Here is a 21,729-nt window from a genome sequence, read left to right on the forward strand (position 1 = left end):
CACCCTAAAAAAAATTAGAAACATTAGGTCATCTCAGTTTTCCCCTCAAATACTGGAGAACTAATTGAATAGCTATATCAGAGTAGACTACATGTGGAATTTTCAAAAGCACCTAAATAATTTAGGAACACAAGTTCCATTGACAGTCTAGCTACCAGTTTCCCAGCCCTTAATTGAGAGGTTTAGTCATACTACTGAGGATCTCCCAGCCAAAACAGGAAAGTCAAGATATTCGAAGGGGCTTGCTTTTTATTTATTGTATTTTTATGTTGAGAGAAGTTCCTTTTGAGGCAATCTTTGGACATCAAAGGAATAGTTAAGGGGATTATTAAAGCTCATTTTGCATCTATGGAAGCACTGGAGTCTCATTTACACTAAGGTCTCTTTATATTTTCAGAGCAGTGTAAAGTGGCTTTGGAAGTAGTTATAGTAACTTGTTCCCAATTTAAAGTTCTGTACACTGCCAGAATGATGTAAAAGAGGTTTAATGTAAATGAGATTTTTGATGAAGTTTGAAAAAAATGAAAATTGATTGCCTAGGTGTCAGCCACTATTTGTCCTGGTTTTCGAGCAGGAAGGAGGATGTTCTTGATGGAAAGTCCTTGAATAAGAAATTTGATTCCCATTGGTAGTACCAATGGTTTGTCTGAAAGGGAGTGGGGGGGAAACAAAACTAACCCATGAAATTGTCTCTGGTATGGGGGGTAATCATCTTTATCATCAAAGAGTAATCATCTTTACTTAAGATAGTGATCTAATGGGTGGAAACACATACGCTAAGTTATCAGTTTTGCACAGTTTCACTTCTCCACTCTTTTTGTTTTGTTTTTTAAATGGCATTAGGTTTTTCTTTCACTATTACTTTTGTTGCCATCAGGACACTTTTGGTAAAATTCAGATAAATTTTCAATTTTGCAAGTCTTTGTTTGTGAAACATATTTTTTAAATGCTTATTTCAGCAATATTTTTATTTTACAGCATTCCACGCAACTCCTAACACTTATAAACGTAAGAATACAGAAACGGCAATAGATAATAAACCTTGTGGACAGCATTGTTATCAGCATCTGGTAAGATAATTTCTTTCATTGGGCAGATAGGGGATTGGGAGTTTTTTGTGCTTCTTTCAGTTTAGCAAAAAGTAAAAATCAAGTGTTAAAACATGTTAAACTGGTAGTCAAATGAATTCAGTCAAGACATATTATGTAGTGCTGTAGGTAGGAAGCTCTGTTGGTGACTAATGTCCCATGTGGTGTTAGGCGATATTGTGCTACTCAAGATGTAAAATGTAGGTGCTAATAACTTGCAGTCAAAGCTTTCACGGTACTTTTCACAAAAGTAGGGATGGTGACTCCAGTGAAAAGACCAAAGTTCAGATTGGAAAGTTGAATTATTTCATATGAAAGTAAGTACCTTTAACAGTGCAAGTATAGGGTTACCATATTTCAGGTTCCCAAAAAGAGGACACTGCTGGAGGGGGAGCTGGGGCAGGGAGGGGTGAACTAGAGGGGGTATTTGGGAGATGTGGAGGGGGGTGTACATCAAGAGGGGGTATCTGGGGCATGCTGGAGTGGGTACCTGTGGCCTCACTCTTGAGGTGGGGGGCAGTGTCGTTTCCTGTCATGGTGGCAGGGCAGCTGGTGCAGGCCCAGGACACAGTGCCTGTCATCCATCTGCGTCTCTCTGCTTCTTCCCCTCCCCAGAGCTGGGAGCTGGGGCCTGGGTGGGCAGGATCCAGCAAGGACTAATCAGCTGCGGCTGCAGGGAAGGGACCAATCGGGGCATGGAGACAGCTGTTTCTGAGTTGCAATCTTTGCTCGCAAAAATCCAGACCGTTGCCTCTTATTTGAAAAATCCACCTGGAGAGAGGGCAGAGGATCAAAAAAAAGGAACTGTTTGGGAAAACTTGGATGTATGGTTACCCTATGCGCAAGTATCTTCCCCTCTCAATAATGCACTGTTAACACGGGACAGGATCCAGTTCCAATCCTGATCTGGGACTTGTCTGGTACCACCTAGGTTGGGAGTAAGAGAGTTATGAGCTGAGCCTTGTTCTGTGATTTACCTGTCTCTTACCTTTCATTTTAAACTGCATGAGTTTGTTTCATTGTCAGAGTCTCCGCCAATGATTGTGTCGTTTAAGAAGCTGATATGGATGAGGCGTGGAGACCCTAATTGATATAGTTTCAAACTCCTCCCCCACTTCTCTCAGTTTTGAGGGGTTTTTTGTAGGAGAAATAATATTCTAATCCAAAAATGGTTTACTATACATTCTCACACCCATCTCCAACTCAAAGAAAATGAGTGAAGATACTATGCTGTATTCATCTTTCCCTGTAATACTAGATCTCTTTTAGCTATTGCATCTTAAAACTGTTCCCAACATTTCTGTTTTTGGCAATGGACTTTGTGCTGGAAAATATTTATTTCTGTCATCATCAAAGATGAAAATTTACTACCCACATAATTTTTCATTTCTTAAGTCAAAGTGAAAATAGAATTTGGGTACTAATATCAAAGCTAAGTAAACTGAGATTTCAAACTGTGTACCTTACTGATGCACATGGGCTTGAGCATGAAAAGACTCCTAAAAGCATCCTGGATAAACATTTTTAGACTAATATTAAAATATGTAAATGGTTATTTTATCAGAAACCAATTGTGTAAATTATGCATTTTTTCATGGTGCGGGCTTTGGTTTTAAGTGACTAATCATCCATTCTCACCTCCCTCCTCCCCAAATTAAAACATTTCAAACCCATTTACTGAAGACTCTAGTATACTTTATTTAGGAAGGGGCAAAGGAGTTTGCAGCTGCTCTAACTGCTGAGCGAATAAAGACACCACCAAAGCGCCCAGGTGGCCGCCGAAGGGGAAGACTTCCAAATAACACCAGCAGACCCAGCACACCAACAATAAATGTGTTGGAATCAAAGGATACAGATAGTGACAGAGAAGCAGGAGCAGAAACTGGAGGTGAAAATAATGATAAAGAGGAAGAGGAAAAGAAAGATGAAACATCCAGTTCCTCTGGTGAGGCCAACAATGCTTTAATAAGAAATGAATTATAGTGATTGTGAAGAGAGGGCTCAAAGCATAACTAATTTTAGAAGCCACATATTTTAAGTATATTTAGACTTTTAATTAGAAGATATGGTATCTTTATCACAGAGAGCCTTCTAATGAAAGTTCAGAAAAACTTCATTTGTTCTGCACTGTCCCCTGAATACTTTCAGAAGCTCGACTGTGCTATCTAAATTCTTCGCACAGTCAAATTATAGCTTGTGTCTATAGATGTGTGAAAACTTCTGTATGTTGTGTCTTCTCACTAAAAATATATTGTAGATACTTTATAACAGGACTTTGTTCTGCTGTACGTTTACACATAACGATGTTTTTAAGGGTAATGGAAACTTAGTTAAATTGTGAGAGAAGCCTCAACCTGATTGATGGTCTTGATGTTGCAGAGGCAAATTCCAGGTGTCAGACACCAATAAAGATGAAACCAAATATTGAGCCTCCTGAGAACGTGGAATGGAGTGGTGCAGAAGCCTCGATGTTCAGAGTTCTCATTGGTACCTACTATGACAACTTCTGTGCAATTGCTAGATTAATTGGGACCAAAACATGTAGGCAGGTAAGAAGTGAAAATTGCTTATTTTGGTGGCAGCATGCTATTTTCAAAACAGGATAGAAAATAAATGTTAATACCCATTCCTATAAGAATTTATTAACTATCTTGGTTTTCCGGAGAATGCTGTCATCGGATTTTTATAAGTTTGTACAATGAATTTTAATGATTTCATTGTATCGTTGATTTTAAATTTACACGTAGTTTAAAATACACAGCTGTTTTTGTTTGATCATGTAAGACCAAATAAGTTGATAAAGTAAGAGATATCTATAAAGGGAAAGAAATTTTGTGACTTGTTATCTGTAAGGTGTTGGAGGAAATCATTCTAACATAGAAAGCTTCATTTTCTATAAGTGAGATGTGTTATGGTATCTCTTGGTAGGTGTATGAGTTTAGAGTAAAAGAATCTAGTATTATTGCTCCAGTTCCTGCTGAAGATGTTGATACCCCTCCAAGAAAGAAGAAGAGGAAACACAGGTAAATCTGTTACTAAATAACCTTAGAAGCTAAACGTGATCACCCATGGGAGATTTATTGAACCAGCAGTATACAAGAACAATTAAGGACTTTGAAAGAAAAGGCTGCTTGTTTCTTCTCCCTATTCATTTACTTTCGAAGAACAAATCCTGCAGCAATGACACAAAGTTGTCCAATTTCTCAAATGTTTTGGTCTCAAACAAACCACTTCTTTAAAAAAAACAAAAACAAAAAAACACTTTTTTTCCACCTTTATAAATAGTAAACTTATTCACAGATGCTTATAGGCTTCCTGCAACAAGTTAATTCAAGTTAGGGTTACATTCACATTATTTCAGACAATCAGTTATAATAGTCAAAAAAAAATTATATTAGTGTAGAATAGTTTTTGTTAAATAAAAAAGGAAGCAAAAGCAGATACTACCACTTAGTAGATTTTTTTGGCAACGTTAAGAAAAAGTTATCGATTCCTTGGGTACTTTTTAGAAACAACACTTCAGTAATGAAAATCATGTGACTATAATATATCACTTCTAAATAATAGTCTGACCCAATAGGGAATCCAAGATATTCTGTAAATTAGTATGTAGATTTTTGTCCATATGGTGAAATGTGTAACATCTAATGCTTCAAAAAATCAAAAACCAATAACGTGCTGGAAAACTAAGACGTACTCCCTTTTAAAAGAACAAACACTAAAAACAGTTCTTGACAACATACACAGACTCAGACATCTCAGTTTATTTACCAACTAGATATTCAGTTGAAGAACCATGCTAAGAGGCTACTAAAGTTCCAGTACAAGACAGAGATCATGTGGCAACTTATCTACATTTCTTGATTTAAATGACAAGGAAAGCTGTTCTAAGGTTCTTTCTGAAGATAAAAAGCCCTTCCAAAATTAACTTTCTACAAGTTTTTTAAAATGCTCCCCCCACCACAGTTGTTTGTCTATCTACTTTGCAACATTTGAACACTTTTGATGGGGACAGGTTTCTTTTAATTGAAAATTTGGGATCCAGCAGAACCCCAAGCATGTGTTCTGGTGAATATTTTTATTTCTAGAAAGGGCTGAGGAAAAAGGAAGAGAGAAATAACCAATCTACCAAAGAGGCACACAACCCCTAGCAGACAAGAGATCTTTGAAAAATTTTTCCTCTCTATTTTTTCCCAAATGGCTGCCTGTTTCTCATCTCCCCCTACTTCTCCCAGCAACTAATCTCGACTACTTTCCTGGTTCCTGTCCACCTGTTTCACAGTCTTGCTCAATAGGAGCCTTCCATTGATTTTAGTGCAAAAGTTGCTGCAGGAGTAAAATGAGCTGGCTGCTTGTAGTGTAGAGAGACAACCAAACCAGGGTGGAAAAGGAGGTCAGTGAGCAGCTGGAAGAGGTCCTGCTCTGTTCAGAGCACAGTAGTACCATTGCTTCCTATCTGCTGCCTAGCTATCAACTGTCCTGGGGTGTTTGGTGGGCAAGATTTTCAAAACCTAGAGTTGTTCAGCCAAACTGGACTGTTGGCAGCTATGTCTAGGAAGATAGTTAACTTTGAGTTCAGGTTTTCCCTGGCCAATCTACAGTGCTATCAATGGGAGATGCACAAGCTGCACATCTCCCATTGATGTACTTACGTTGCCATGCTGCAGCGTCTTCACAGCGCTGTGTCAACAAGAGACGCCCTCATCGGGGAGAGAGGTGGATTACCGGCATCGGCCGGAGAGCTCATCTGGGTAGCAGAGACCCGCTCAATCGATGCCACTGAATCGATTGCTGCAGAGCCGGCAGTGAAGGCATAACCCCTGTCGTTCTGGTTAATTGGGAGGTGGGGAAGCACTCTACAACGTGTTCTTTCTCACTGGTTGTTGGTGATTTCAGGATGTCTTTAATGCTTTTATAACATATCATTGGGTTTTGCACTGTTCTGTGGAAAAATGGAGTCTGCGTTTTACTAGGTCAACTCAAAGACTATTGGGTTACTTTTCCTCCTGTGTAAGAAGCATCTTGAGTAAAACAAAATAATACTGTCAACGCTCGTTCACAATGGTTCTCTTATTTCTCTGCCTCCTTTGGAGCCAGACTGCTTAAATTAAGCTGAGCAAACTGCCTCTGATTCACCTAACTGTGGGACATGGCTTCCATTGCAGGCTCTCCATAGTGTGCTGCACGCTCCAATTCCTTTCTACAAGAAGGCGGGAGATAGCTTGAAGAACAATTCATAGTGGCTTCCAAGATTCACAGGCTCCTTTTGAAGGAGAATGCCATTCATAGAGAAGAAAACTAAGAAGCAGCAGAAGCTCAGTTAAGAGCCTTCGTAACATTTTTCCTACCTGATTTGGTAGCACTTTTTCATTAAGCTTTCTGTTCAGTCAGGCTGGCCTCTCTACCATATACTGCTGCAGCTGTCTTGTAAACTGAACTGCCACTGTTTACTCCGCATCAGCACTACCAAACTTAACCCTCTGCAGCATTGGGTTCCACATCATCTTAGCATGCCAGTCTCCTCAAAGAATGGAAAGCCTATTAGGAAATATAGCCTGCTCATCGCTAAGAGCAGTTTCCCTCTCTTCTTACCAGGCCAAAGTCTTTTAGATATTTCTGATGATGCTGTGCTAAAAGAGAGAGGAAAACTTTTTTTATACCAGTCTTGTAGGAGCCTAATAACTTCAATTGTCCTGAGGTATCTTTTATGTGCCAGGTCTGCAGCCTGACAGTTTGCAAAAGCTACTCTTCCCAGCTAAACTGAGGAAAGACAACTCTGTATAAGACACAATCAGTTTAACAACTGGAATAAAGAGCAGCAGTTCCACTAACTCAAAAGAAAATGTGACCGTACATTGAGAGGAGAAGAAATTCATACTTTTGTCACTCATTCTGATACATGCTTTCATTCATGTCTAGGAATTGAATACATCTGCTTCCAAATAGTCATCAATCTCCCTGTGATCTGTAATGAGTTGTTTTCCCTCATTTAAACAGGACTTGATTCTGTAGACTCCACTTCAGTGAAGAAATATTCTTGATGATTTTTTTATCCAGATATGAGTTAGCTTTAGAAAGATTTAATTTGGATTCTTCTTACTGTCTTCATTCTTCAGGGACTGGTTCTTCACAGCACCTAGCTATAGCTTTGCTATATTATTTTGTCTATGATGCTGAGGACCTTGACCAAAGGCATCTTCAGTATCATTCTAGTGTGGCTAAAGTCTTGACACAAATTACTTGCATTCCCCTGTAAAAGGCTGTATCTTCAGAGAGAGCCTAGACCAGGCATCTTTAAAGAAGCTAATGAGGAGAAAAGCATAAACCTGCTTTTCCAACAGATCTAACTGCAAATATCAGTTGAATTTCCATTTCTAAACTTGAAGTAGATTCAGATACTAGTATCATCCTCGTGCGTTTACTAGGGACAGGTTATAGCAGCTTCCGCAGAAAGGTCTATAATTACTATCTGGCTGATGTCAGCATCTTCTGGATGATAGCTAACCTATTTTTCAAGAGGCATTGGGACCCATCTGATGATTGGATTTTTAGTAGGAAAGGTCGATATTTTTTTGACAGACAATTTTAGTCATCAGAAATGAACATCACACTGTCTTGTGTTGCTGGGTAGAATGGGAGAAGACAGGACAAGTAGAATTACTGATGAGAAATCTCTCATTCCCACCACTTCCCTTAGCCCCCAGTATGTCACTCACTGAGGCCAGTGGAGGAACGGTACAGTGCTTCCAGGCAGCTTTCCATCTTAGGCAGTTTCTGAAAGCCATCACACTAATCTTAGGGTTTATACTGCCACCCCATCACCAGTATCCAAGAGCACTAGTCAGACCTCCAGTTATCCGAGTTGGCCCATGTTGAAATATTCACTTGGTCCATAATGTCCTCTTCAATTGCTCCTCTAAACTCATGGTCATAATATACTTTTAGTCCTTTACTCTCAAAGTTCTGTTTTGGTGGCCCTAGTCTATTCCGAAAGAGTCAGTGAGCTGGCAGCCTTCATCACAACTTCCATATCTAATTTTCTACCAGGTAAAATAAATTTAATGCTGATCATGTTGCCCAAAGTGTTAATCTTTTATTTTAATCCAGTCTCTCTAGACAAAAATTTGGCAAATTTGGCATCCTTTAGAAAGGATGTGGCACACCTTGGACCTTTGCAGGAACATTAATATGTTACTTCGCTAGAACTGGAGAAGTACTTAATTCATAAACACTTCATAATGATCAAAGGTCTGATTTAAGTTGCGCATACAAGAGTTTTATCTACAAAAAGCTCCCATCACTGGTAGGGAATTTGGCATACTACTATCCATATTGTCATCTTGGGCCAAAAGAAGGAAAGCTTCTGGGGATGAAGTGTTCAACTATGTAGTCTTTGCTACTTTTATCTAGTCTATAGTGTTTGGAGAATGTAACTTAATCATGTGAGGTATATTAAATTTTTTAATTTGAAGTCTTATTTCTCCCTTCAAGTAATTCGGAAGCAGATTTCTCTAGAGGTTCCATGTCTCTGAAGTAATACAGTGCAGAAATAGGAATTTTTACCTGTTAATATCCTTTTACTGCTGTATTATACCAGTTTTGAGTGACCCACCCAGAAAAGGAATTAAATCTGTTTTGTATAATATTCTTTGAAGAAAAGTTATAAACCCAAATAAATTAAGAGCCTGAACTCTGAGTCTCATAGTTACCTTGACAAGAGTCAACTTAAATGGATGGAGAATGGGTTAACTTTAGAAATATATTTAATATAAACTAGGTCTGTAAGTCTTAACTGTGGGACATAAAACATAGTTATTGAACTGGCAGAGGGTGCTTGGGTGGAGAATCATGTTATGTTTAGTTAAAGCTGTTGGATGTACAGGAGGAAAAAACAGTAATCCATCAGAATCCAAATTGACAGAATGCAGTGTAGAAAGGAAATTAACAGGTAAAAATTCCAGTTTGATTAAGCATATATTTAAATGTCTGCTTTGAAAGAAGAACTTCTTGGTGTTTGTTGTATTCACTGGAAAGAAATGTAGATACCTGGTTCAGTTTCTTAAACATTTGAACCTACCATGAGAATTTCTCACTACACAGAACATTCAGCATGATTTGGACCAGTTACAATACAGTCTCTCTAGCAATGGACGTCTGTATAGAAGCAAAGTGACAATCTTGTACAATAGTCTCAAAAAATAGAAATTTAATGTTGGAATTTAAACGTACAAATTAAGCCCTTGGAAATATAAATTTAGGAAATCCTGGCTGCAAATGATTTAACTTTATTATGGTGAAACTTGGTAGTTCAATTAGTTTTAACTGCTAGAGAAATGATATATTGGAACCACAGCTTTTAAGGCAAAATTAAAAACACTGGTTTCTAACATTTTTAGCAGATAGTAAAATGCCTCAAGCATGCTGATGTCACCAGATGTTATGAATAACCTGGGAAAGAGTGGAAGTTTTGTAAAACTGATATAGAACGTTTAGGAATTCTTGTTACAGAAGACTTCTCCAGTTAAAAGTGATTTTATAGGTGCCTAGAGCTGCAGCTACTTTCCTCAGCCCAATACAGGAGGAGTTCCTGTCAACCTTCTTGTGTTTGTTTTGTGTTTTTGCAGGTTGTGGGCTGCTCATTGCAGAAAGATACAGCTGAAAAAGGGTTAGCATCTTTCCATTCAACATTATGTCCTGCATTTTTAAGATCTTACTAATGTTTTCTAAATGATGTTAGGCCATTTTATACATTCCATGGGGAGCCAGGGGTCACAAGAAGACTTTAAGAATAGTAACTTTACATTACTGATATAGCAGGGACAGAGAATATTACACATTGTTTATGCAGCTGTCCAGAAAAAAACTTCTCATAAAGAAAATCAAACTAAATAGGAAGCAGGCTATGAATTCATAACACTTCAGGCAGGCCTCCTTATTGCAGTGCAGATAGCTCTTATGGTGATAAACTACAATTGTTTGGGTTTTTTGTTTGTTTTTTGTTTTGTTTTTAAAAAACTTTATTTTGAAAGCTGCTCTGGAAATTTGTGGGGATTTGAGAGACTTTGATAAAGAATAATCTTCTGTTCAGAAGTGGGGTTTTGGTTTTTTTGCTGCTTGATTGTTGACTGAAACAGATATAACATTATACAAATACATCTACACCAACTTAAGCACTAGAGGATTGCAGGCAAATAATTTATGTAGCACCCAAATCTACTAGCTCCTCTACAGATTAAGTGATAGACAAGATCCCTGTTTTCAGAGCTTAGGGCTTGTTAACACAGAGAAATGGACCCGCAGAACTATAGTGGGATAATTGTGTGGGTATTGCTAAACTGCATAATTCCCCTTGTGGATACTCTTGTGGAATAGAAATGACAGTCTAGATTGTCCACATGGGGAGGTATAGTAGTATTATACCACTATAATTCTGCTGATCATTTCCTACAGCATAAGACAGGCTCTCTAAGACAAGCTCTCATGCTCTAAATACACTAACCAGATGAGTAATGTGAGGGGTCAGGTGCAACAGCAAGCAAGCAACTGAGTAATTAACATGCATCTTGTTAATGCCAAACAATTTTTGTTTAGTGTACTTTTCTATTTTTAATACTTGAAGAGTAGGTTTGATAGGCTTTTTTGTTGCTGAAGTGAATTTTAAGACGGGACTTCCCATTTGAAATTTTTGGGTAAATAATTTGCAGTTCCCTCACTCTTAATCTTTTCAAATTATTGCTATTTTTATTCAGATGGGTCATCTAATCATGTTTACAATTACCAGCCATGTGATCATCCTCGTCAGCCTTGTGACAGCTCATGTCCTTGTGTAATTGCTCAGAACTTTTGTGAGAAGTTTTGTCAGTGCAGCTCAGAATGTAAGTAGTAATTTTGGAAGGTGTCTATAATTAAGTCTTTTTTGTAGTCTATCTAGTTTCATTTGTAGACACAAATTTACCGCTGCTATTAAAAAGGGCAAAAAAATGGCTTGTGCCATTTTTAGTTCTATGACATTTGAAGAAGGACTGGAATGTTTTCAGAGAGGCTTTCTTTTATTTCCTGCTTTTTTTTAGCATTAATGTCTAGTGACCAGAAGGCTAGCATAAATGATGACATTACAAGAAAGGATTGAAAGTGCTTTTTAGTTAAGATGTTTACATCTCTTTGGTTTTGTTAGCTCCTGTTAACTTACTGACTAATTACACTTTGAATAAAGAGAGTCTTTATTATAAGTTCAGCACCCTCACCCATTCAAGTAGAGAGTTAAGAGGTCACAATAAATATTCTACCTCCAAGTGGTCCTCCAACAAAACCAGGAAAGATTAGGCTTTGCCTTACTGATATTTCTAAGGTAAAAAAGAAGTGCATGCACACACTCCTGCCCCGTCTTTCTGGCCCTTTTCAGAATTTATAAAGATGCAGAAAACTCAAAAAACAAACAATCAAGCCCATTTTTCTGAAAATTTCTCAATTGGCTGACTTTACAGAAAGCTGTTTGATTTTGTAAAGTTGATGGTTCAAGCATGTCAGCTAGGCCCTGATCCTGCAAGCACTGAGGCCTAGATTTTTAAAGGTATTAGTTGTTGCTGTGCTCAGCATCATCATGCCTACATCTCATTTTCAAAAGGGTTTATAGGTGTTTAGGAGTCTAAAATCCCATAGACAGTAGATGGGATTTAGATTAACTACCTAAATCCCTTTTGAAAATGAGGCTGGGGGCATGTCTATATTACCGGTACTGCAGCTGTACTGTACTGCTATAACTCTGTAGTGTAGACACTTCCTACTGTGATGGAAGGGCTGGTTCTGTCAATGTAGGTTGTCCACCTCCTCAAGCAGTGGCAGTTAGTTTGACAGAAGTACACTGGGAATTAAATTGACTTAACTATGACACTCCTAGGCATGAATTTTTCACACCCCTCAGCACCATAGCTATGTTGACCCAACTTTTAAATATTTGCACAAAATAGGCCATAGGCTCCTCAGTAAGTTAGGTGTTAACGACGCCAAGTGCATCAACATGTAAATATCTTTAAAATCTGCACCTTAATTATGAATTTCAGTGGGACTACTTACCTGCTCAGAGTGAAAAGGTTTAAATGATTGCAGGATGGGGGCATCAGGGAGCCTTGAGTTTTTGTTCTTGCACGTAAGGCCTCCTATAAAGAAGCGTATCATACCTCTTTTAAAAAGAAGAGTTTTAAAACCAGTTCATATGGTGAGCACTGCTTCACTCCAGAGAAGACTACAAAGGATATATCTACAAGCTCATGGCAACAAGCCTCCCGGCCTGGGTCAACTGACTTGGGCTAGTGCTTTAAGAATAGCTATGTGGACAGTACCTTGAAGTTGCGGCTTGGTCTGGAGCTCAGATACTGAAGCCCACCACACTCCAAAGGCTGAGCCTGCAAGGTCAAAGGTACTTTTAGCTACTTTTAGAGTACTAGTCTGAGTCTGTCAACCTGAGTGGGAGGCTCGCTGTTGCAGGGTGTGTAGGCATACCATTCCTGTCCATGTTTACTTTGCATTAGCTTTAATAATTGGGGAATTACGACATCTGGAGCAAGGAGTCAATGTATAGGCATTTTTGCTAAAACTTGGGACAGGAACAGTGATTCTTTTTTTCATATTTACTTGTCTTTGTTTCCTTTTTAAAGGCCAAAACAGGTTTCCTGGATGCCGCTGCAAAGCACAGTGCAACACTAAGCAGTGTCCATGCTATCTGGCTGTACGTGAATGTGATCCAGACCTCTGTCTAACATGTGGAGCAGCCGATCACTGGGACAGCAAAAATGTTTCTTGCAAGAACTGCAGCATTCAGAGAGGATCCAAAAAGGTGTGTATGCTTACCCTTCTACACACAGCTCTTCCCATCTCCACTTTTTTTTTACCTTTTTACATCACATGTGTATAATGATGGGGATGTCTAATATTGTTTTCATGCCAAAAAAATCCCCAGTGCACTGGAATTTGGACTCTGCTGTGTTTTTTATGGCCAACGGAAAGAGAGAGACTTGTCTGAAAGGGAAAGTGGTTTCCACATACTTTGCCATTCTGAGTTATGTGCTACTTTACCCCTCTTTGTACAGCTCCTTATACAGCTTGTCACTATGGAGTGAAACATCTACTGTTATCTCCAGTACTAACTTTTGTGCAAATATGAAGCTTAAGATGAGTCACCTCATCTTGTAGACTGAAAAAAATCTTCATTTTAAAGTTTAGTTCATAGTTTCTATAGTTTCTCTTGAGCACCTTAAATGCAAATTAATTAGATATTACATTTGTTAATATTGCACTTGTACAAGCAGACTTCTACAGTCTTAAAAATATTTTAATTTACCAAGTTGGCTTAATATTCTGATCTGAAGGCCTTAGTACAGACAGATACAGTTAGGCATATGTCTTGTTACCTGGATTTGTAAGCAAACAATTTCTATCCCATGGCCACGTCTACCCTGGAATGTTTGTTCATTAGCACTGTATTTGGTCTCTTTTGTGCACCTTCCTCCTCCTCCCCACTGATCCAACATGTTAATGTGTAGCCTGTAGCTTCTCAGGCACTATGTTTGTGGATAATTTAACCTGAGCATTCCAGAAAACCCAGGTCAGGTCAGGTGATAAATTTCTTGTTTCGCTTCTTTAGCATTTGCTGTTGGCACCTTCAGATGTGGCAGGCTGGGGAATTTTCATCAAAGATCCTGTACAGAAGAATGAATTCATCTCTGAGTACTGTGGTGAGGTAAGGAAAAATAATACCCTTCCCGTCAGTGGCTTTCAACCTTTTTTCATTTGCAGACACCTAAAAAATTTCAAATGGAGGTGCAGACCTCTTTGGAAATCTTAAGACTTAGTCTGCGGACCATAGGTTGAAAACCATTGCTTCAAGTGTATGTTTAATTGTTACAGCTGTATATTGGCAAAGGAGTAAGAAACTGTTTTTTATACATAATGTCACTAAAGTAGTCAAGGTCACTTTCTTCAGCGATGTATCCGTTTGTGACCTTGACTAATTATAAAGCAAAACTGGTTAAATAATGCCTCCAGGCTTGGGAACTAGCTTGTTTGTAGATGTAGTGCCCTTTTGAGGAATTACGGCATATTATACAGTAATTCCCAGCAGGTTTCAAGGTCTTGGCATTGCCAAGAGAATAAGAGCTTCCCTAGTATCTCATATGCATAGCTGAATCCATGGCTGATACTGGCATTTTTGTACTGGCAAGATTTTTCGTGACTTCTTTGTGCCTGGGAGGATGAGGCTGGAAGAGATGATGGATCTAAAGAGCAGTCTCTGTTTAAGCAAATCGGAAGCTTCCTGCAAATTCATTTGACTGCCAGCATCACACACTTCCAAGATTCAGTAGGCAACACTGCCTCTCACCTGTCCCAAATGATCTGCCATACCATCTGCAGGTATCAGGCTGTGTGAAAGGGAGAGCTAAGGCCCAGAAGTGAGTGTCCTGCACAGAGTGAATTGAATTGGTTTAAGTCAAAGCAACTTAAATTGTCATTTTCAATCACTATGTAAATCAGCCAGCAGGAAACCTTGGTTAAATCACATTTTGTACTTTTTAGTTATTTTCCTAGAGAGTGGGTTGTTCCTTATTGGTTGGTAATCATTAAACATGTTAACTTGCAACTAAATGTTATACACTAAATGTGGTGTTTCTTTTTGCTATCCAGGAGAATACACTATAGCTATACATATTTATTTAAGCAGTTATGTAGCTTAACTTACATTTAGATTTTTAATTTTTATATTTTTTATTGTTAGAAGATGGTGAAGATGCAATTCTTCACTAGATAATTTTTTTAACTTTTTGTGTCAAGCTCTATTTTCAGAATCAATTGAAAATACACCAAGTTTTTGATTTTTAAAAAAATTAAATAAAACTACCTTAAATGTGCTGAATATGTAAGAAAAAAAATCAAAAGTTTATCAAAACATGTTTTGTATCTAAAACTAAATGATTTATTAAATGAAGTAATTATCTGTTAGTGAATTGAACTGATTGTTTCTGGTCGCCATGTCCTTCAAGATTTCAGAACTAGTAGATCTCATCCTCTTACATCTAGTTTTTATGCATTGATTGGAAGAGGAAAATAAGCTTTCCTGTTTTTTCAACTCCCAATTGGTTCCTTAACTTTTGAATGAACTAGTCAGTGAAATGAACTAGTTGAATAAACTGAAATGAAGAAAATATTCTCTTTGAAGAGGCTACTGATGTTAAAAGCTGGTTTAGCACTTTAACAAATCGGTTCCAAATGCTTAGCCAGTAACTTCTACCAATTCAGTGGTTTGACTTTCCTTAAAATGTGGCATCAAACATGTACTGCTTAATATTTTATGTATTTAATTTAAAATATTTTAATAATAAACTTAGACCTCACCATAAATTGTCTATTTCAAAATTAATTTTAAATGGGTAGACTTAAAAAACTGTAATTTAAATGAAAACATTTGTTTTTGATTATTTTGTAAATCTTCAATTTTTATCCATGCAGGTCCTGTAAGTTTATATATCTTTAAAGAAACAATAACAAAATATGTCTCCTTTCTAGGCTGAGCTGATAGTGCCACTTAGTGTTTTGGTTTACCAAATAAGTGAGAGAGCCTTTTTAATGTAACTTTATTTGGCTGAATAGGAAATGTCTCCAAGATGACAGTCAGACTTTTATTAATCTTGCAGTCATCATCCTTGCATCCATCTACAGAACAGTATCAATCTAAGGTCACTTGTCAGCTTTAGCTGCAGTGTTGTAATTCATACTTCAAGTGGGATTAAGGCAGGGAAAACTTTATTCCAGAATGAAATAAATGATTGAAAAGTTAGGATGGGCTTTAGATGTGCAGCAGCTTGGATATATAGTCTATGTGGGCATGAGAGAAAGACATACTTGAGTCTTTGGGCTATTTTCATTACCGAAATGAAAAATAAATGGGCTTTTTTTGTATGCAATATTTCTTTCAGATTATTTCTCAGGATGAGGCAGACAGAAGAGGGAAGGTATATGACAAGTACATGTGCAGCTTTCTATTCAATTTGAATAATGGTATGTATGTTGAGCTATGTATTTTAATTACCCTGCCACTCTAGAAAAAGTGCCTACAGTTCTCCAACAGTAGTAGACATGCCATTAAACACATTGACTTCAGTTGGGCCACAATTCCATTCAAAATGATCACATATGCAATAGTGCCAGTAAGACCTGAAGAACAAAATTGTCAATTGTCTCTAAAATCAGTTACCAACAAGTAAATTGTAAATCATGGCATGCACTTCCCTTCACCATTGGTGGCCACAACAAAGTGCTGGAAGTGATGTGACATAGCAAACTAGGAGAATTTGAAACATGTTGCCCTCTAGTTAGAGGTGAAAACCTTCAGTTATTGCAGAATCTAGATTCACCCTGGGCCTGGATCCAAAAAGCGGCATATGTGCCTAACTCCATTTTGGCACCACTAAAATTTTTGAAACTCCATTTAGCTGCCACCTAACCCTGTAGGCATAGAGAAAACTGCCTATGTTCTGCCATGGCTAAGCTGCTTCATGCTGTAGTTCACTTCTGTGTCGGGGTGAGATTCTAAGGGTAGGTGACTCCTGCCTATCTCACCTGCGAGGCCCAATCCAGTAGGCGTTTTCAGAGCATGCCTACCACACTGGGTCTCACGTATGTGCACACAATCCAGTGACCCCCATAGCTGTCTTTTGTCCAAGTGTCTGTCCAAGAATCAGGTGCCTAAAAAACCTGTGTGATAGGTGGGTTTTAGGCCCCCATCCCATTCCCTACTGCTTAGCTTAGGCCGCTTACCGCTTACTGTGGGAAATTTAGAATTTTGCCTAACTACAACACCATGATATGGCAACTTGTTAGCCTTCCAAGTTAACATGTGAGAGGGTTTTTCAAAATGACTTTTACTTGTGAAGCCAAACCCACTAAAGTTACAGTAGAACCTCAAAGATATGAACACAAGTTACGAACACCCTGTGCAACCGGAAGTACTGTAAGCAATAAGGCAACAGTGGAGGGGAGGAAAAAAGAAAACAAATACTGTGCAGAGCACAAACAGTCCGGGGTTTGCGCTGTTCCTGTAAGCCACGGATGCTGTTTCACCCCACACACACACACACACACACACACACACACACACACACACACACACACACACACACACACACACACACACACACACACACACACACACACACACACACACACACACACACACACACACACACACCCCCCCCACCCACCCAACCCTACGCAAGCCCAGGAGAGAAATCTGTTGCAGCAAGGAACTGAAGGTTTCAGCCAAAGCCTGGCCTGGAGCTGGAGTCAGCTGCTCACTGGAGGAGTTTTAAAGGGCTACAGCCTGTGCACTGATATGGCCCAAGCTTTGCCAGTGCTGCACTCCTGGATCCTGCCAGCACCTCTGGGGGTGTCAGAGGCAGGGGAGGTAGATGCGCTAGCAGCCGGCTGGCACCTGCCCCATGCTGCCTCTGGAGCATGGCGAGAGGCAGCTGGGGCTTGTAATGCCAAGGGTACAGGGCAAACCCCCCCAGTTCAGCCCAAAGGCAAGAAACAGGAATAGGGCAGGGAGCTGCTTGCAAACCAGGCAGTGCTGCCAGGTGCCATTTTTGCAGAGATCTCTCCCGGCCTCAGCTGGAAGACACTGACTGCAGGGTACTGTACTATAATGTTTCGTTCAGAGTTACGAACTGCCTCCATTCCCAAGGTGTTCTCTTTGAGGTTCTACTGTATAACCTGAGAAGTGCATAAAATGGGCTATCTGCCCTACAGCATTTTTTCTCAAATGTGCTTAGAGGCAACCTGATCTAACTGCTTCCATTCTTTTCTAGATTTTGTGGTTGATGCAACACGCAAGGGTAACAAAATCCGATTTGCAAACCATTCAGTAAATCCCAACTGCTATGCAAAAGGTAATATCAGACAAAGTTAAACTCACTTTGGGTAGTCTAACACTACATGAAACATTATCACTGTAGAATGTTGAATAAGTCCATGTTTAAATGGTGGCAGAATCTGTAAATACAAATAGTCATGCAAATGTGAGTCTGAACATTCTGACATTATACTTATTATTATTTATTTTAACAGTTATGATGGTTAATGGAGATCACAGAATAGGTATATTTGCTAAGAGAGCCATTCAGACTGGTGAAGAGCTGTTTTTCGATTACAGGTTGGTAGATTATTTATAGCAAAACCTTATTTATTTTCTTTCTTATTGAATCTGATCCTAAACATTGGAATATAGGTTTTCTGTAATCTCACTTGACATTGTCTTAAATGAAAGAGTCTAGATGGATGTTTTTCCTCGTACATTCTAGGGCCACTGTGGACAAGCCTGATTTTTAGTCAGTTTGAATCTTTATCTTAGATTTGAAAATGCACTTAGATCCCTGATCCTTTACATAAATCCATCTTTGGGGCTCATCCGATTGTTTATATGCCAGCAATTGTCTTCATGACTCAAATGGTGGGATTTTAAGAGATAGCAATGCACTTGGGACACTTCTGGCTCTGAAACGCAAAGGCACAGTTTACACAAAACAGCTAGCCAAAACCTTGCAAACTTGAAGCCCATCCCTTATAGGGAATATCACTATTATGAGGGAAGAAGCAAAGCATCTAAACTTTACATCGTTCTCTCCTCCTTCCAAATACTGTATTCCATTACAAAGATCAGGTGTACACTAAAGTCTGAAGGTGATTGAGACTTTTTATACTGGCATAAAAGTGCTTGTGATTTTTTTCTTTTTAATTCCCAAGCAAAAAAAAACCAAAAAAACCACCCCACTTTTGCCAGTGTAGTCATGCTTGCACTTCTTCTCTAGTATAGATTAGTCTTAAGTCACGGGCTAATGTGCTATTTAAACGCAGATGTGGAGCAGACAGCTGCTACAGGCATTGACTAGTGCTGAAGGCATGCTAGCCCAGATTTTTAAAGGTACTTAGGCATTGCTCTGCTCAAAGTTGCGAAGTCTACGTGATTAACATAGGCACTTGAGTAGCATTAAAAATCTGACCTACTGTGACTGCCATTTATGGGATCAGAACTGGAACAAGACTCCTGGGTCATCAAGTTCACTCCCCTGCCATCACAGGCATCATCTATCCTGTTAATAAACTTAGCAAGATACTGGAAGGCTGTTTCAGTGTCTGGTGGTTACAAACCATCTAATTTCCAGCCTAAATTTATTCATGGTCAGTTAGTTTATATTTAAGCAGGGAAGGATTGGATTTTTATTGGTAAATTTCAGTAAACATCAATTTCACTGTAGGTACACCAAGAGGTGAAAAAATATTTCCATCAATTGAAATGTACAGGTGGGCCACTAAGAAAAATGCTGCTTGAGAACTTGTTTGATTTAAGGATAATTACTTTGATATTCAAAGCTTTAAACAGTGTCAACATGACATGTCACAATATATGTCTGCTGTTGTCTCACCCTTTCAAAAAACATTTCCTACAACTGAAAATTTAAATAGATAATAATGCTTATTTGAACATGTTTTGACTTAGATGGAATTCCACTAAGCATATGTATACTAATTTTTACCTCAGCCACTGTTTTAACATGAATGGGGCTCTCCAAATACTACTATGCTTTACACAAACAAGGTTGCTCCTGCCTTTTCTTCTAGAGCAGCAACTTCAAATGCAGTGGCACAAAAGCAACAGCATTATTTCAACCTTTTTAGGTGGTGGGATTCCAATATCTTTGTAAAATGCTGAGCCACTCACCTCCTGCTGAAGTTACTGCGTGCTCAGCATGATACAATATTTGCCAAGATTCATTAAGTTGTATTTGATATGTATCTTTTTCTTCCCCAGATATAGCCAGGCTGATGCACTTAAATATGTAGGCATTGAAAGAGAAATGGAAATCCCTTGATACCAGCTACCTCTACTTTTGAACAGCTGCCTTATCTCCAGAAATTTTCTAGTACTGTGGGCAATTTTAGAAAAATAATGCAATTTGAAATTCTGAATTTGCAAAGTACTGTAACAGTAATTTATAGTAACAAATTGAAAAATCAACTTTTTATTGCCTTGTAACCAGCTGCAAAGAGTTTTGTACCAATGAACTTTTGCAATAATGCGGTGTGGTACATTTTTTCAACCTTGAATAAAGAATACTTGAACTTCTTCATTTTGAATGTATTTGAGCTATAATGGTGGTTCTAATTTGGTCTAGAAAGTAAATCTTTAGAAGGTATAGGGTGCACTTTAACAGCAAGAAAACTTCTGAGGTTCCGAAACTATCAAATATTCACTTTAGTGAATCCATAGATTTTTTTAATTGACTAATTTTCAACATTGTAGAACTTGAGACTTGGGCCATAGAAGGAGACCCAAGTTAAGAGTGCATTTAAAGTGGATTACTTAATAACAGCATACACTAAACCCTTGTGTGGATTTTAAGAACGAAAGTATCTTAATTCATTTCCAAATGGAAAAAGTATGGAAGAGTGCCCTTCCCCCTGTCATTTAGTGCTCCAGCTAAGCACTCAAGTTCTACAATGTTGCAAAACCTGGTTAGCTAGTTTCCCCACAATCTAGCCCCTCCCCTGGAAACAACGACTAGTGTTACAGGTGGCATCATGTATAACTTCTGGCATGCTAAATATCTAGCTCTAACGGTAGAGTAATGCATTATGTTGTTTGTAACATAATTGTATAACATATACAGCTGGCTATCAGAGCACTAGCTGGTGTATTTTCTGGGAGTGACTCATCAAGAAGTTGTATATTTAGACTCTTCAGTGTCAAACTATGAAGATCCTTGGATTATAGCATCAACCATCATAGTGAAGTGTCTCTTACCATAACTTTATGTACACATAAAGTAAGTCTAGTCCCGTGTTTCGCAACCTTTTTGATACCAGGGACAGCTTCCTATATTGTGTGAGGGAATGTTGGTTGAGAAAGATGGGTTAGTCTACAGCTTCACATTACTTCATTAGCGACCCCATCAAAACCCTTGCTGCTCTAAGAGCTAAATCCACTAGAGGAGGGAGGGGTCTCAAACTTCTTTTGCTGGGACCCCCCCATGACACCCTTGGTGGTGCTGCCTTAAGAGCAACTGGCGTTCTCTGGCCACCCAGCGGTCAAGGGCTCTGGCTGAAAGCTCAGGACCCCCTCCCCCATAATAACCCCCACACTGGACATTGAACTAAGTGTATTCCTTAATTATACAAAAATGAGAGAGCTTGTGTTTTGAGATAGAGGGGCATCCTTACCAAAAAAGTGAGAGGGGCTTGGTTTCAAAACATTAACAGCAACTGTCTCAGAGAAGAAATCTACTACTTCCAATGGATGTGGGACTAAGCATAGCACCTGTAAACGAACTGGTCCCCTGGCTGTGGCAAGTGGCTCCCCTGAAGTGCAGTAGCTGTTTAAGCAATAATTGCAGAGTGAGGTTTTAACTTCAAATAGCCAGGTATATTTGGTGTTCACTGCTGAAAACTAATCTACTGGGCTATGTTAAGCTCAGATAAGGCCACTGAGCAGAGTACTAGAGATTTAGTGTGCATTGTACACTGGAGCCCATTAATTAAGCAAAGCTTATCCAGTAGAGGGCTTGCTTTGTGTAATCGACCCCCGAATAACATCCTA

At 38.8% G+C, this 21,729-nt stretch overlaps 1 protein-coding gene across 5 annotated transcripts in view; it reads left to right on the forward strand.

Annotated features, from left to right (window-relative positions):
* EZH2 (enhancer of zeste 2 polycomb repressive complex 2 subunit) overlaps positions 1-20,259 on the forward strand; it is a 70,285-nt gene extending 50,026 nt beyond the window's left edge. For 3 of the 5 annotated variants that reach the window (XM_067550343.1, XM_067550340.1, XM_067550342.1), the window contains 12 exons: positions 979-1,070; positions 2,793-3,033; positions 3,468-3,637; positions 4,017-4,111; positions 9,713-9,753; positions 10,838-10,963; positions 12,743-12,921; positions 13,729-13,824; positions 16,055-16,136; positions 17,945-18,025; positions 18,204-18,288; positions 19,945-20,259. In XM_067550343.1, the coding sequence (XP_067406444.1) occupies positions 979-1,070; positions 2,793-3,033; positions 3,468-3,637; positions 4,017-4,111; positions 9,713-9,753; positions 10,838-10,963; positions 12,743-12,921; positions 13,729-13,824; positions 16,055-16,136; positions 17,945-18,025; positions 18,204-18,288; positions 19,945-20,005 (1,349 nt within the window). In that variant the 3' untranslated portion in view covers positions 20,006-20,259. The remainder of the gene's footprint in view (positions 1-978; positions 1,071-2,792; positions 3,034-3,467; positions 3,638-4,016; positions 4,112-9,712; positions 9,754-10,837; positions 10,964-12,742; positions 12,922-13,728; positions 13,825-16,054; positions 16,137-17,944; positions 18,026-18,203; positions 18,289-19,944) is intronic. The other 2 variants (XM_067550344.1, XM_067550345.1) reach the window with 1 other exon arrangement.
* The last annotated feature ends 1,470 nt before the right edge of the window (positions 20,260-21,729 follow it).

This window comes from Emydura macquarii, unplaced genomic scaffold (genome assembly GCF_026122565.2).
Source record: "Emydura macquarii macquarii isolate MOO-44397 ecotype Brisbane River unplaced genomic scaffold, CSIRO-AGI_Emac_v2 contig_1263, whole genome shotgun sequence".
Classification (NCBI taxonomy): domain Eukaryota; kingdom Metazoa; phylum Chordata; order Testudines; family Chelidae; genus Emydura; species Emydura macquarii.